General features: G+C 39.2%; 1 protein-coding gene across 1 annotated transcript in view; it reads left to right on the top strand.

Moving 5' to 3' along the window:
• The window catches only part of rptor (regulatory associated protein of MTOR, complex 1), a 355,394-nt gene that overhangs the window by 15,149 nt on the left and 322,696 nt on the right, over positions 1 to 17,549 (top strand). Inside the window, exon 2 of the mRNA XM_068003988.1 lies at positions 9,735 to 9,837. Within this exon, the coding sequence (XP_067860089.1) occupies positions 9,735 to 9,837 (103 nt within the window). The remainder of the gene's footprint in view (positions 1 to 9,734; positions 9,838 to 17,549) is intronic.

The following is a 17,549-nucleotide window of genomic DNA, read 5'->3' as shown; positions in this document are numbered from 1 at the left end:
TTGCCTTTGAGAAACCACTGCAAATGTTAGTTAAGACTGGAATCAAGCTCTGGTCCCCTGTTTGGAGCCCAGCAAGCACCAACATCAAACTCCCCGAGGTGCCTGATGTTTGAACAGCTTTAAAATTATGCATTACCTGATAACTGCTGTGGCATTTGGATTACTAGTCAGTGGCACTATTCATACCTTTTTGTGTTTGTAACATAAATGTAGGAGAGAATATTGGTGCTCTGCTGAAAGTTGCAGCAGATTTGCAATTTGCTGTCTTGGTATTGATCCATTTTGAGACTTGACATTGGGAATGGGAATGTTCTGAGATATAGAAGCGAGGTTTACTTAGCTGAAGCGTATCTAGTAAATATTGGTTTAAATTTACAGAATTTTTAATGCAGTACGTTAAATCAAGGCGTTGATCAGCTGGGCTACAGGTGCTGCAGCCCTCTGGTAACTTATCAACTTCCCATTGTTCAAGTGTGAGGCTGAACTGTATGTGTTGCCAGGATATTTAACTGTGAAGGGCATCAAAGCCTCCACTGTGGGTGTGCATGTACACCCACTTAATTTAAACAGGGATTATTTTGGATAGTAGTTAAATGCAGGAACCCAGACTGATATCTCCCTCCCTAAGGTAGGGATGCAGAGGCTAATTGTAGCAGCTTACCTGCTGCATGGCGGACACCAACCAACTTCTCTCACACCGGGGATTAAAGCTAAGATTTTCAGGTCTGTGTGACCTAGTATTGTAACATGTAATGCGTTTACTCATGAAACCATTGCTGTTTCAAACAGCTGTTTTTTTTAATACTGCTGGATTCACTTTATTTAATGTGAAGCAGCAAGGTGCAAAGTTCAATTTCTGGTCCATACCAAATCAGGTAGGTACAGTGGGCAGGGAAATTATATTTGCATGAAACGTGAACAGAATTATTCAGCACTGGGCTGCATTGCAGATGTGTGAATTTCCTAATTAGACCTCTTGCGAAGTGAACTGCCACAGGGAGAGAACGAGTTGGACTTGCCAGTTAAAAATACTACTGTGATATTACATCTTGTTTTCAGCCATTACTTGGCATCTAATTTATCACTTGCTGCTAATGACAAATTTAAACCACAGTGGAAGTTTTTTGTTTTACTTTCTGACCTTGAAATTAATTCAAATGATATCTTTTGTGTCGTGCACATTGACTACACTTGTGTGAATTAACTCTGATGTGCCCGTCAATCGGGAATTACCTGTCTATGGGCAAATGTATATAGAGAGTACTACATTCTTGAATATAATGAGATGAGCACATTTGTCTACACAGATGAGTGGATAGATGGAATGAACACCTAGTAAAGCAGTTATTGTAGTGTTGATTAACACTTTTCAAAAAGAGCAGAATAAATGCCTAGTTAAGAATTGAATTTAAGGTTATAAGGATTAGCAGAGATAGAGATGGTTAGTTGCTGAGTGCTGCAAAATAGTTCCTGAGCTGTTGAGACCATGGGAGTGTCATGCCAGGGAAGGCAACTAGTCAAGGATGTAAAATGTAAAGTTGATAGGAATCTAGAGTTTTGCTCAAATTACCAGGGAAAAATTTGTAGAGTCCCCTCTTCAAAAGAGTCGGGTAAAGAGATGGAGAGGATTGTGTACAATTTGTGTAACGGAAGTCTTGATAGATTTTCTTGTTTTGTGCATTATTTTTTAATAGTGGACTACCTGTTGCAACTTTCTACTAAGATAGGTCGAGTAAAACTTCTAATCCAAGGCCAAGCAGATGAAAAAGCTTGTTGGAAAGGAAGCACATTCGAAGAGATACTGAATTTCTTTCACTCTCTCTTCTATTGTCTCCAGCTTTTACCACTTCACCTTCAGAAGCAGTGTAGGTCATTGAGGATGGTTAATGGGCAAGATGGATTTGGTGCAGGATAGAATATGGGAAGCAGAGTTTTGGATGAACGGAAGTTTATGGAGGCAGACCATGGTATGGAGGCTCAAGTTAAGGTCAAACCCTTGATCCAACACTATTCATGGAGTACTTATATTGCCTATTTTTCCTTGGTATTTACAGTACTTTACAGTTGTCTAACTTGTAGTTTTTGAGCTGCTACTTCAGACTCAACTGCTTCTCCTAGTTTTGTGTCTGTGAATTTGAATATTTGGTTTGAACTCTGAATCTATGTTATTAAGGGAAATTAAAAATAAATGGACTCCCAGCTCCGATCCCTCTGGTGCTCCATTCAGCACTTACCTGCCCTGATGTAACTAGCATCCAGTGCTTCCTACCTGTTAGCTATTTGCTACAATTAATTTTTGTTTCTCATAAATTTGGTTATAATTCTAAATGTTCCTGTTGTGATTGTATTCCATTAAATGTTGCAAATTTTTCTAGCATTTCAACATATAATGCTCATGGTTTCTGGTATCTTGTTGAGACATGGTGATGTAATCTAGGTTTAGTAATCGCGTCCATACCAATGGATTAGTGAAGGTACCCAAAGTTACTATTGCTTGGAAATTTAATTGCATGCGGGCAAGTATGCATTCTGTGGACCTGACAACAGTCAGGTGGCAGAATGGGGAAGCAGCGGCTTGGAAGAGCAGGTGGTCAATTTGATAAGGATGGATTCATGACGGGGGCTTCAGCTGCTTGGAAAGTAACCATCTGAAGAGGCACTAGTGACTACCAGGAGCTTGAATCAGCACAGATTTGCAACTTTGTGGCAAAATGTAGTCTTGGCTTTTTTTTGCTAATATAAATTAGATATCAGACACACTCAGCTCTTGATTAACTTGTACCTGTTTGAAGCAGCTTTCCATTGAATTCACTCCTGTGATTTATACATTTTTTTAATATATAATGTTTAGTCTTGATTTGTGTAAAATATTCCCTAATGTTTTTAACTGCTCAGTGTACTGAATATTCAGACCAGTGCATACTCAAGTTGAGTGCATTGACAGGTTAAAAAAATGAATTAATATGTATTGGATATCTGTGTTGGACTGGCTTCAATGATTATACCTTCTTGCATATGGAGCACTTCCCCTGTAGTTTACTGTCAATTGTCACTCCCAAGAATAATTATATTTTCTACATTGTGAGAAATTTTGCTCTTCTCCAGACTTAGTAGGACTGGGACCACTATTGAGTCGTCTTAAATGCTCATTTAAAAAAGTTGGCTCTGACCACTTCCATTTAGAGGAAATCTTCATCGTTGAGTCAATATGTTTGCCATTTCCACAATCTAAGCAATAAGAACTGCCCAAGAGAACTATAACCCTAAAGTACTGACTGTGGGTATTTTGATTGGAAAGGAGTAATAAGACTGGTTGCGTCTTCAGTAGCATTTTCTATACGGTGAAAATTGGCAGATTATCAAGAGTGCCTAAACTTTGGTCTTGCATGTATGGTACAAGAAATACAATAGGCATGGAAATGAAGACCCATGCAATGCAGTTAACATGCATTTAATTTAATAGTCCTTTGGTCTCTTAATTCATGTCAGAGGGGAAGAGATTGGTGTTGGGCTGTACAATGAACAATGTCTTGTGCAAGGCTTTGTCCCACATTGGAATGATCAGAATGGATGTTCTCCCTTACTTTATTCTTGACATGTGGCGCACAAGAAAATTTATTGCTGTTCAGTCAAGATTTTTTCTAATAAATCCTTCATGCATGTGTGAAAATTGGCTTTTTTAATTTTGAGGAAATTCATCTGGCAGGATTATTTTGATGGACAGGCTTCTGTTGATGTCAAAAGAACAAATATGTATATTCTAACTGTTTTGTGAAATTTTTCAATTGACCAAATTATTATTTTGTCAATTGACCAAATTTCACTTAGTTGTCTTTAAAATTACAATCTACTGCTGCTAATTCAAAGTTGCTTAATATGAATTACTGGATAATTCAAATTCATATTGTGTTAAGAGTTACTGTGCCATTTTAATGCAATGGCTTAATTTGAATTTTTGGCTAATTGGAATTTTTTGAGCACAATAACAACTCTGAATTACCAGGTGGACAGTATAATGTTAAGCTCTACTTTGTTTACTGAATGCTACACCAATGTGACTGACCTAGTAGTGGCCGTGCAAAGATATATATGGTATATTGAATGGGTATGTTTTGGATGGTTTATCCTGTTATTACTATAATTTCCCTTTCCCCAGACTACCTCAGGACTATATATGAAAACTCAAGTCTTGTTTATAGCAGATCTGCCAACCAATTGTTATGTTTATCAGATACACAAATCTTTAAACGTTTTTTATAATTAGGGGCTTAAAGTACAAAAACAGAGAGGTAATGCCAAATACAAACCGTTGGTTAGGCTGCAGTTAGAATGTTGTCTAGTTTTGGGCATCCTACTTTAGGGAGGATGTCAAGGCTTTAGAGAGGGTACAAAAAGATTTACTAAGGTGATTCCAGGGATGAAAGGCTTTAGTTTTAAGGAGAGACTGGAGAAATTTAGGACCTTTTTGCTAGAACAGAGGATGTTAATGGAGATCTGATGGTATTCAAAATTGAGAATTTTTGTTGAGGCAAACTGGGAAAAAATAATTTCCACTGGTCAGTGAGTCAGTAACTAACTAAAGGGCATAAATTTAAGATCATCAGAAGAATGAAGGGAGAGGTTAGGAGAAGTGTTTTTTCTTGCAGAGGGTTGTTAGGATGTGGATTGCATTTGCAGAAACAATGATGGAAACAGAATCCACAACAACTTTTAAATTATTGAAAGAATAACCGAATGGCCACCTCCTGTGTTATAAAGTTCTATGATTCCATATACTGATAGTTTAAAGTTAACTCCCGCCCCTTTTCTGAAGGAGATGCACATTTGGCCATTGTAAATGTCTGCATCATCTGCCAATCCCTACAGGAATTAACGGTGGCCTGATAACATATTTTCTGCCATCCTTAGTCTAATACGCTTCCTGCTGGCTGCAGAAAGTAGACTTCAGGGTTTAGATGTTTTATACTTTAAGATTTTTGAATAAGTTTCAAGACAGTGACCTCTGAACTCCATCCTGCCCCATTTACATTTGTATTCAGGAGCCAGCCTTTTTGTAGGTGTTGGTTGCATAATACAGAGACCCAGAGTGTAATCAAACATGATTCACTGAAACAGGCATCCTTAACTTGATGTTATATTCATAGGCACATAGTTTTGTTTCTCTGATACCATCGGCACCTTAAATGTTAGATCTTTTACACTGTGGAGTGTAGCCAATGCAGGCAAAAGTGTATGTCCACGTAGCTGCACTTCTATTGTGTAAAAGCACGTATACGGGTATGACAACTGCCTCCCTGAGTCCCTGAGGGATATTGCTGGAATTTAACCAGCTAAAACTATGCAGCTGCTTGTCCAGCTAGTCCCCATCCATTAGGGATTTGACCTGTAGGGTTTTCTGGAGCTGAGCGGGAAGAATCCCAGTCCCCAGTGATGTGTACACCTCCAGTGCCATTTGTTAGCCAGGCTGGAAGGTCAGTCAGCAATGTTGTGGAGCACCGTGGACTTGTCTGCCCCACGTATCTGCTGGGGAAGGTTGTCTTGATTCTGAGCTTCTGCCAGTTTGCGGGGGGGGGGGGTCGTCGTCATGTGGGAGCCGTTAACTACCTGAAGGAAGTAGTTCAGGTAATCTGACCAGTGTATGCGTGAAGCATCAGCCTTTTCTTTGTGCTGATGTCATTAACTTTTTTTTGGTAGCTTTGGATGGAAAAGATTAGCATAATTTGGTGATGGTTAACTGGCTTTTTGAGCTTAGTACATGCAAGATTCTATTCTGTGATCAAGTAATTAGAGGTAATAAAATTGATAGTGGGGAAAAGACAAATTAACCCTGAAGTATTGATTTGTTTCTAGCCAAGTGCAATTGGTCAAGAGTATGAACAGGAGTGCAGTGTATTTAAGTACTGCACTCCTGTTCATTGCAAACCATTTAATCCTTAGACTTAATATGAGATATTCAGTGACCACAGCAAGCTCTTTTCTCAGATGGAGGTTCTTCAGCTGCGAATTGTAGCCCTGTTACTGTGTTGCTCACCAGTTCAGTGCATAAATTTGCAAAGCTTTTTAATGTGCTATAGTTCTGCACAGTCTTATGGTTTAATTTTACAACTTTCAACATTACAGATGTTAGAGATGAAAACTCCATGGCGTTGCTCACAGTCATGGAGCCATTTAAAAGCGCTGATGCTGTGCATGTGGGAAGAGATTAGTGAGTACCAGTGTGAAGCACACAAGTGGGCAAAGGGGGAAGCGCCAACGGCCAGAGGCCTGTGAGTGAGCAAAGAGAGGAGGCAGTGCTGAGTGGTGGGTAGGCACAAGCTGGAAAGGAGCTTGAGCAACAGAAGGAAACCTGGGCCCAGGAGCAGCAGGATCAGTGTGGGGCAGGTGACCTGGACCCACATGTCCAGATTAGTGGCGAGTAAGGGGGCCAGAGATCATCTGAAAGGGACAAAAGATGGTACCAAATTATTAAAATTTCCCAATGAGAAAGGATCGAAGTGTGGCATGATTTAACTTTTAGAACAATTGAAGGGATTCAGGGTGGACATTGTGGCATCCTGTGAAGGACCAGTGGATGTGATTTTGTGAACATTTGAGCTAAATTTAATTGAAAGAATAGCCATCAACTGTCACCTTGCACAATGAATGCCGAGTCAGTTGAGGTATTAGTGAAACAGTGCTTAGGTTATTGATTCAGCAGGGAGTAAAGGAATATAGACTTGGTGCCAAATCTGGCAGAAGTTGAAACTGGCCTTTGCAGCGGTCCTCTTTTTTGGTTCCTGCATTCTCTTATATTTAACTGCAGCCAATTAGAATTCCAAAAACAAAGGATAAACTTGACTAAGAGAGTAATCCACATTACTAAACTCTGATAATTAATGGGACCACTTATAAAAACCAGCACATGAACATCCACCAAAAACTTTATAGATTTTTTGGCATTGACTCTTTCATGAGGTGAACAGGTATTGTGAGGAGCATAGAAGAAAGTCCAACATCTAATAAATGTGTAAGTTGAAGCAACATAAATATGGCAGTAAAAATAAAGACACAGATTCAGGATTTGAAACTTTCAAATGTTTGAATTTGCCTGACGATTCATTCTTTTCCACTTCCTACAAAAAATGAAAGATCAAAAACTTGAATGGGAAAAGCACCCTACCATTTTTGATATCCGTGTTTGAGCAGTCACCCACCCGCTGTGCCGCATTGTTGTCAACTGAGCGCTAACCTTTTAATAAGGGATCCATTAAATGGCAGAATTTGAAAATGTTACCATTCACAAGCTTGGTTTGTCTTTACTACAAAGATTTGTTTGTGTGTTCCTTCCTTCAGGTATTGTACATATAAATGCTGGTGCCATTTTTATCAAGTTTGTCTCAGCCAAATTAGGATTTAAATGGTGGAGAATAAGAATGGCAGGGCATTCCCAGGCTAAGTTTCAGGAAGCACTGGAGCAATGTCAGAGGTTGCATGCACAGAATATTACAGTAAAGTTCCTCAACTGTGATATTTTAATTTGCAAGTTTAGATGGGCAGCATCATTTCTGAATGTGTGGATTTGTTGTTACTGTCCAATTTGTGTTGTTCCACTTGAATATATTTGGATTCTATCAGTCACTCTAAGCTGGTTCATGACAGACAAATGTCTCTTCCATCAGTGTTTATCCCATAGGCTTTTTCAGCTATTATAGAAATCCCAGTTACATTGGTGCTTAAAATTTCTGCAGTTTCCAATATTTCAGTATCTGTACAGTGACAATTTAAAATACTTAATGGTGTTATTTCAGAACAGCATGCCATCTGGTCTCCCATTGGGCAAGATTCTGCTTAGTAAGAATCCTTCTCATCTATGGCAGCTGGGAGAGAGAGGGCCAAAACTCTTACAGAAACATAGTTAAGTAGAGAGTGTTAAATTGCTTGGAACATTGTTGAAAGAGTGATTTAAGTAAGATTAACTGCAATTTCTGTACTTCAGTACACTGTAAAAAGAAAGACCATGCTGTTCACTTTTTGGGAAGAGTGGTTTCTTAACGACTGCAGTTGATTTACGTTTGCACAAGCTGCAAGCAGAATGTCTTGTTCTGAAGGGTGTTTGGAATTCTGCATTTCTTTTGGTTTCCCGTGTGAGTTTTGGGAATGATTGTGTTGATCTCCTTGGTCTTCCTGGTGTTGGTCCACTAATAATTTTTAGAAGTAGCCCTCATAATTCCATAGGTTTTGAGACCTAAGCAGGCAGATGCTCAAATGATTCTATTGGAGAACAAAATAAAAACAGAAAATGAACAGGTTTTGAGAAAGATCCTCATTATAGAGGCTGACGGGCGTGTTGTGCATTTACAGCATTTTGTGTTTTTATTTAAGGTTTAAAGTAGCTTTTTTTTGTTACTGTAGAACAAATTGATATCAGTACCATTCTTGGAGCTTGACTGTAGTAGCCCAGCATATTGAGAATATTCGATAGTAGGACCTGTTACGGTTTAGTGGGTAATGACACTGCGTGATGTGATACTTAGACATCCGGACAAGTGTCCCTTTGGGTTCTCTCCTGAGTTAGCCAGTCTCAGCCAGAGCAACACTAAGGGCTGTGCAATTTACTTCAGTATCCTTGGGTGCGGAGAAAAAAAATCAGCCCTGGTTCCTGTTCTTGATAACATGACTGGCATCACTCCCTTTGCTAGAACATGCGGGATTGAGCTAGGCTGTGTTTTTCCTTCTAACACCACCCTACAAAAAAAAAGTAACAATTTGCTATAATCCTTGTTGTCAAGGCTACTCCATGAAGATTGACAACTTTGGGCAGTGGTACCAAAGAGCTATAGGCATCTGTAGAATCGGTGTGGGGTGGGTTGGAGGGGAGATGTAATTATAACCATCCTGAAACTGCTGAACGCTAGAGACAACATGGACCAAATGTTAATTGTATGATTTATATCTGTTAGTGTTAATTGTATTCAGGTGGTGGGTATCAATTGGGGACGCTCTTGTATTTTTTTTAATAGGAGAGCTTATGTGGTGGGTGTGTAAGGGGAATCTTTGTGAATAAAGGCCTGGAAACAACTAAAGACCAGGCTCTAGTACTCTATTCTTCACCACATGGCTATCCAATTATAACACCAAATACCTGTATGCATTGGCTAAATTGTGTAGTTTTCAATGTCAGGATTGTCAAAGTTGTATTTAGTAAGTGTGTAGTGCAACTGTAATGCTAGAATTTAACCACCTTATTTTTCAGTTTGTTTGAAAACTGCTCACCGATCCAGATGAGCTGTACAGTTGTTAAGAGCTGTATGTGCGTATAATTTCTAGAAAATCTTGAGAAATATTTTGTATGTATGTTTAAAAAGAACAATGTTGGTAGATTGAGATTGAACCAATTTAAAATTAAACAATGGATTAGGTTCAATTATATCTCTCACTTGTGAACCTACATACTGTATTAAAACATGTGGATGTGAATACAGCTTGTGATTCGTTTGCACTTTTCAGTTCAGTTTTATTTCAGGCATAACCCACAAAGAAAGTTAAAGAATAAAATTTGCAGTCTAACTCATTACAAACTAACATCCTACACTAAAAATAAATGAAAGCTAATAAGTACATGTGATATTTGACACTATTCACACACATTGATTGAGAAAGGAGAACTGCTTATTTGTCTTTAAACCTTTTATAGCAAAGTAGGGAAGAATGTGATATCTTGGAGCTTGGTAACTTTATTTTGTTTTTGTTTTTAGATGAAAACAGTCAGTGTTGCTTTAGTTCTATGCTTGAATGTTGGTGTGGATCCCCCGGACGTGGTGAAAACGACTCCCTGTGCTCGTTTGGAGTGTTGGATAGGTGGGTAACCTCCTTATGCCCTTCGGAATATGTATTCTTTAATTGTCTTAATTTTTTCAGTGTTGCCCATTCACATATTTTGGTTCATTTTGTTTTTTTAAGGTATATTATTGGTCCTAAACAATTTTGGGTCGTTACATTTTCATATTCCCTTCTTACTCTTTCTTTGCTGGCCAAGGGGCAGGCAAGCAACCTCTGCTGCTGTATTCAAGTCTGCTAAGAGTAGTGCTAAGTGGCACTCCTTGGCATCCATTTTACTAGTGGAAAGATCTTCTCCCAAATGGATCGTTTTGAGCTTGGAAATTCATCACTTAGGGAATCAATGGTTTGTCCAACTACTTGTGGTGCGGCATATTGGTGCACCAAAGCACTCAATCACCGAGGAGTAGGCATTTGGGAGGTACCAATTTTTGGGACCAACCATATGGACTTTTCTCATTGTACATCTTTTAACATTGGAAATTATACAATGTATGTTTTTGTTTAGAATTTCATTGCACCCATAAAATGCCCTAGATAATACAACTTTCTTCTGATCATATTATTTCATTATTTAGCAATTCAGCTTCTACAGAAATTATACTTTTGACATTTAACCAAGTAAGTGTGGCACAATGTAGTGAAAGAGTCTGGTCACAGTACCCCAGCCCGCAACCCAAGTTTCCTATCTCAGCTATGCCAATGAGGAGTGACCTTCCAAAGGGAAGAAGAAATCCAGGCTTCTCTTGCAAGCCTCCAATTTACAGGATATTAAGCAGTAGTCATGGATGGCCTGTTCATGAAATCGTTTCATTTTGTTTGAGAGAAGGGGAGAAAATGTAAAATTAGTTAGTGACGGACTTGATTTTCGGTCAATTGAATAAATATTTGTATTCTTTTGGGATAAATAAACTGGCCGGGGTAACATTTCATTTGTCTCAGTTCCGTTTTAACTGATAAAGCTCATAAGTGTGGTTAAAGCTGGTTGGGAAATAAATTGTCACTTGACCCAATAGTTTTACTTTTTTCTTGCACTGTTGAGTATGCATGTTTTTGCCTCGAACTGCAATTTCATATTTTGCTCAACCTCCACATACAGGCACAATACCCATTGTAATAGTGGGAGACAGGTAGAAACACCATGGGGCTTTAAATTTTTTTTATCTACCAGTTTTCTCCCAGTTCTGAAGGGATCGATTCTTTCCTAGGTGGTGGTATCTTGCTGAAGTGAATCTTCATATGTGAATCCGGATAGTGTGCACTGGCAAGCTGTTTATCTGGTGTGGGCATCACAGGTACGCTTGATCTTGTCCTTCCCTGATGTCCACATGCTCGCTTCCAGCAGTGGTCCCTGGATACTGATCAAGAGTGGTATCCTGGTCATTTTAGAATATTATTTATTTTTTCCCCTCTTTTCTGCCATCCCCCCCCCCACCCCCCCAAGCACAAGGCACTGTGATCAATTATTAGCGCTACCAGCTGAGATCAGTTACTCAGCAGAAACCAGGAATGGAATCTGGGACATTGCTGTTTCTTAAACCTCAGCTGCTCACTGCTGGATTGTCTCTGCATGGTCATTGGAATCAGATGGCTTTGGCTGCTTCCTAATTGCATACTCAGTTCTTTTACTCTCCCGTTTTGGCAGTAGTTTCAAATATTTGTGTACTCATGAAAAAAAAGTGGCAATTATCTAAATTTTTCTGTTTTTTTTACTGTGTGGAATGCAGGCCATTGTTGTAAAGTTGAAGAGCTTGCATTGGTTCAAGCAGTGTGTTGGTTGCTACAAAGCACCACTCAAGCAATGCCAGGATTTTGATTCAAGCTCTTGGTGTCCTGTTGGGTGTTTCTACCAGCAGATGGTTATTAAAATGATTTGTCTTGTTTTCTTTTGTACAAGACTACAAAGGATACCCACAGTATTTGGGCAAACTTGTGTGAATGCGTTAATTGTAGAAATTGGTCAAGACCAAAGGTTGATTCAACCTCCTCAAAAGGGAGCTTTGAACAGGATTACATTTTGGCTCAGTGAATATAAGGTCCTGACTGACCATACTAACTCAGTTAAAGAACACTAGTTCAAAATAAGGTAGCATTTGAATCTATCAGAAGTGTAATGTATCTTGTATAGCTGTATTGGCCCACCCGTTTGGCCCCCAGCCATGGTTTTGGTAGCTGGAGAGTCAATACGATTGGCTTTGATTGATGTTCACTTGGAAGCTCATGTTCCAGTATCAACAGTTATAGCTGTGCCTTCTCCATGCAGCCTTGTGTTAGTTTAGGCATTACGGTCAATCTGACATGCAGGTTTCCTTTAGGAAAGCACAGGGAAGATTATTGATATATTTTCAAAAATGTTCCTTCATTCAAGAGAATAACTTTCTTGAGGCAGTCTAAATTCTTATCCAGGAGGTTTTTGGCTTATAGATGAAACATTCTGTTATGAGCACGTGTCCTTGGGGCAGCAACAGAAAGTGCTCTCCTGTTGCTTTGTGCCTGCAAAAGAAAAAGGGATGGCTCTGATCCACACTAAATCCTAAAGGCATTGAATATGTTTATCTTAAAAGTTCCTGACGGTTATGTTGCAGTTTGTGTAAGTGGGATTTCCAGACTGGCAAAGTTTTTAAAAAGTGCTTTAGGTTCAATCTGATAAAATAATAATTGCAGGATTCAGTGGCTCAGATTTAGTCCATTGCTAGGATGGTCCAAGACCCAGTGAGATCTCATCATCCATCTTCTCATTCAGCATTTAGCTGTTTCTTAAATGTGTCCAGCATTCTGACTTCACCATCCTTTCTAGCAACCCATTCCAGCTGCTGGTAACCCTCATATAAAGAAAAACTTCCTAACTTCCTTAATTTGCCCTTCACAATGCTGAACATTTTCTCTCTTGTCTTGCTATCCTGATTATCCTTGGCTGTAAAGCGCTTTGGAACGTCCTGAGGTCGTGAAAGGCGCTATATAGATGCATGTCTTTCAAGTCTTTCTTTATCTGAACATACTGTTTTAGTTTAATTTTCTCTCACATTAAGTGTACCTCTAAGGTCCTATCTGAACCTTCTGTTTTATTTTGAGGCCGAATAATCCTAGCTTATGAAGCTTTCCCTTACAGTTCTTCCCTCGAACATCAAGGATTAGTTTATTGCTTTCATCTGCACTGCCTGTGGGCAGCCATTTTATGTCAGTGACCTGAACTTTGTATTATTCCAGATGTGGCCTCACCAGAGAACGACTTGTAGCTGAAAGGTTGAAAAACTGTGCTCTGCTGCAGATTGTATTCTTATACCTGAAAACTTGATCGGAAATGAACAAGGCAATAGTAACAATGTGTCCTGGACTCCCTGCTTTTGCACTCCAGCAGTGATGATCAGTCACCTTTTCATTGTCTTCTTACGTAACCAATAGTAAGGGAGCAAATCTAGTATCTTTTCAACATGAGATTATATTGAACTTATGATGAGGAAAGGCTGTAGCTTTTCAAACAAGTCATTTTTTGGTCAGAATGTCATCACACAATTCATGCTTTGCAGCATCTAAATGTGGTAGCATATAGTGATAGAATGAGGGTACTCACCCATGGGCATCCATGCCCTTAGTTCCTGATCACAGCAGTGTTGATATATAGAGAAGAGCTGAGTAGAGGCCAGATGCTTTCCCATTAGGAGTTTGAGGGGTGTGAATGAACTCTGGGAACAGGTTAGCTGGCTTCTTATCAAGGGTGGTACATAAAGTTCCAATTTGGGAGAAGGGGAGAGAAGACACCAAAATGAGGGAGTGATAATCACATCGGTTTCCAGAAAAGTCAGGCCCTATGTCATAGTAATGTCACATCTACAGCGTACGACACTATCATGGTGCAGAAATTCCAGCCAATTATGGCATGAGTGACTTATGCCATTATGCACCCTACACCATAATTTGCTGGGACTTTTGCTCTGCTCCACAGAGAGCCTTGCTGAAAAAGTAGAAAAGCTAATTATTGTAGCTCCACCCACCCCCCCCCCCCCCCATTAAAATCAATGGCAAGATTGAGTTTGCTGAATTAACGCCACTGTGATCTCCACTTAGACCATCACAGAATGGCGCTGGAGGGCTCAATCAGTAAAGCATTCAATCATGTTTTGACACAGTTTGCATTAAGTTTCCATTAAATAAAATTCCCTGGGTCTAAAATGTTGAAGGAGAATTATACTCAAATGCAGCTATTTTGGAACAACCTGATTATTTTACGTGTCAAGGGATTGTTCTGATTTATTTAAAAACTGAAGTCTAGTAATGGAAGATGCAAGGACTTCCTGATGTTTAGTGTGGATTAGAGGAATCTCCTTTCATACTAGTCCATATTATCCGGAAAGGAAATTATAAATAATTTTATCAAATACATTCGACCTTTGTTCGAAGTGCAGTTGGTAAATAATTTAACCCCCAACATTTGGCCAACGAAGAGTCTGACACACTATAACCCCGAGTTAGGTCAGTGGGGTAGAATGGGAGTGAATTGAACCAATATTATATGGAGATGTGGGTTATGTGTGCGAGGAGCTAAGAGCTTAACTCTTTCTCTATCAAACCAGCTTTACTTTAATGTCATAATTTTGTTTAAAATATAACAACCAGCCACTTACTGACAAGACAAATGGTCAGGAGTGAAATTAACCAGACACTGGGATTTGTGACAATAATGAGCAGCCCTTGTTTTAGCAGACTGATGCCCTTTCGTGCTGACCCGATTTATAAGCAATGAGAATTAATTACAAAATAAGAAAAAACAGCTCCATTTATACTAATCAATCTTTAAAATATGAAATTGGGAAACTGACACACATTGTTTAGCTCTTTTTACTTATATTAAATAACCTGTTGCTCAGTTCTGTGTCGGGCCCTGGTACCTTGGATGTGTGAGACATTGGCCGCACCGCTCCCAATCAGCCGCTATGTTCTGCGGCATATTCTAATTATTTTCCCAGCAGATTGTGGTGTGAATTCGCAACTGGAAGATTGGCAGCCTCTCCACACCAGAGTGAAGTAATGAGACACGGTTCTAATTAATTCACCACAACTGCAGTCTGTTATGCTACCTGGTATTCAAAAACTGTTTGGAACATGCTTTTCTTAGGGGGAGGCGAATAGAGAATTTGAATACATCAGTGCTATATTTGTTACATTTAAGTGGCCAGTTAAGAGTAATATTCCTGGAAGCTTATTTGCTTCCGTCTTTCTCCGCTTCCCAGGAAATGGCTGAGGAAAGCAAAAGAATGGAAAGAAAAGTTACAAAACAGATAAGTTCACAGATACGTACGGATAAGGGGACCATCTAGTTCATTCTTCCATAAAAACTTAAAATTTAATTCCCCTCCCACCCGCTCCCCCATCACTGCATCCAAATGCCTCTTGAATGACTGAAGTTTTTGCCTCTGGTACCTTACCCAGAAGATCATTCAGGGTATTTATCACATGTGAAGACGTGCGCCTGACATTGTTACGAACTTGCCCTTTACCTGTTTTACCCCTGTCCCTTTGTCCCATGTGGTCACAGTTTAACTTGAAGTAGTGCGCAGGTTTGATGTTTTCTGTTCCACCCACCTAGTATTTTGTATGCCTCCTATGAAGTCCCTTCTTGTATACCTTTTTTCAAAGCTTGAGTTCAAGTTTTTCTAAACTTTTAGCATAAATCATCCCTGTGACACTAGGATCAACTTCTCCGCTTCTCTACACCTTTCAGAACTTGGATGTTACCCAGGTGACTCAGTGACCTGAACTGAACATCAGTGAAGATGCAGCCTGCCCAGAACGCTACACAGATTCAGTATGATTGTCTCAGATTAAAAATTTACTGATTTGGCAATATAGCTCAGCATTCTGTAAGCTTTGTTAATTGCTGCTCTGCAATATCTATATATGGCCAGGATACAATAATGCCCAGCTCTCTCTCTCTCTCTCTCTCTCTCTCTCTCTCTCTCTCTCTCTTTCTCCCCCTCTCCCCTAGCTAGTGATGCATTTTGGTTTTAAAAAAAACAGCTGCTGTTATACTCTAAATGGAAGTAGGCTCTGTGCTGTGGAAGAGCAGAGGAATTGATAGTACAGGTTCAGCACTTCATGTTGAAGAGGCTGTTTTTTAAAAAAAAGCTAATGGAATTCTAAGATTTGTCATGAGGTATAGAATATAAAAGCTGAGGTAATGATAAGTCTATATAAAACTGTAAGACCTCAGTTACAGTACCTTGTGCAGTTTTGGCTTCACACTATGGAAAGGATGTTGAGGCTTTAGAAGAGGATACAATGCAGATTCATTAGGATGCTGCCTGATATGGGGAAAAGAAAGACTTGAAAAATTAGTATTTTTTATTACAAATGCACATTTTGGGGCAATATGATAGTGTTTAAAATTATGAAAGGTTGGGACAGGGTAACTAGATGTGGTAGTTGAGGGGTCTGGAACAGGGGACATAGATACAACATTACATGCAAGAGAGTTAGAACAGAGGGCAGGAGAAACATCATTGCAGAGAGTAGTGAGGCTGTGGAATTCACTTCCAGGTTAGTGGTTGAGGCAGAAACAATGTCAGCATTGAAGATCAGATTTGATAGGTGGATGAAAGAAAAGGGGATAAAGGGATATGGGAATAGGGTGGACAAATGTGATTCGGACTATTTGCTTGTGGGGAGAGTGAACAGTGGCACTGACCAATTGGGCTAAGTGGCCTGTTTCTGTGTTGTCTTCTGTGTACTTCTATGTCGGATTTAACAGTTTCATTAAATGCAACCTTCGGCGCCAATGATGGCATTCAAGGCTGTTTAGCACTGTTGTTGTATAATGTAAAATGTAAAACAGCAGCAGCAGGAAAGAAATATCTACTTGCCTGGCAACCTGCTAAGTTCTTTTCATGTAATTGCACCCTGTGGTGTTAATTGCATTCTATTAAATGAGGGGTGGATCCAGTTTTGTACCTGGAGCAATGATAATTGCCACTTAAATTATTTCAACACTATTACTTTTTAATAGATTTACTGTGAATTTAAACATGCACTAATGCAATTGAAGCTCAAAGATTGAGCTTTAATTGTATTTCATAATTTTGAATTGTAGTTACTGAAGCGGAGGAGAGACGGTGAGCGCTAGTCACAATAAGTGATCAACTGATGAAAGTGAAGAATATTGAATATTCTGAGTCTCTATTACTGCCACAGGCAAGAAAAAAGGACAAACAAATTATAGAATTATGTACTTCAACTGTGTCCCATACTGCTGTGATTTTATGTACAGTTGAATTCTAAAAGTAGTGCAATATTAGACATGTAGCTGAAATGTTGCATATTATGATCGAAACTGGTTTGCTCAATTTGATTTTTTTGTTTAATTTTGGTTTGTTGGCTGTCCCCTTTAAATCTAGTCTCAATATTTAAGAGCCAACTGTAGCCAGAATCTTGCACCATGCTTAGCTCGGCATTGTTGCAAATTTTGTTTAGATGCCTATAAAGGTTGAGGGAGAAGCCAAGCAATGTGTGAACAAACAGACCACGTGATTTGCTCGGGATTGTATGATGGCCATTTATTTTTGAAATGTGGACCGCAGTTATTCAAAATCCAATACTTTTTCTTCGGGATAATTGAGAAAATGTAGCTGTTTGATCCTTGGACTCTGGAATTCTCAACAGAATAGTCTAAGCCACTATCGATTCCCACAACAGTAGGAAATACAAGAAGCACCATCACAAATGAATAACTCAGCATTAGA

Source organism: Heptranchias perlo, chromosome 23 (assembly GCF_035084215.1).
Source record: "Heptranchias perlo isolate sHepPer1 chromosome 23, sHepPer1.hap1, whole genome shotgun sequence".
Taxonomy (NCBI): domain Eukaryota; kingdom Metazoa; phylum Chordata; class Chondrichthyes; order Hexanchiformes; family Hexanchidae; genus Heptranchias; species Heptranchias perlo.
This window is presented reverse-complemented; position numbering and strand designations above follow the sequence as displayed.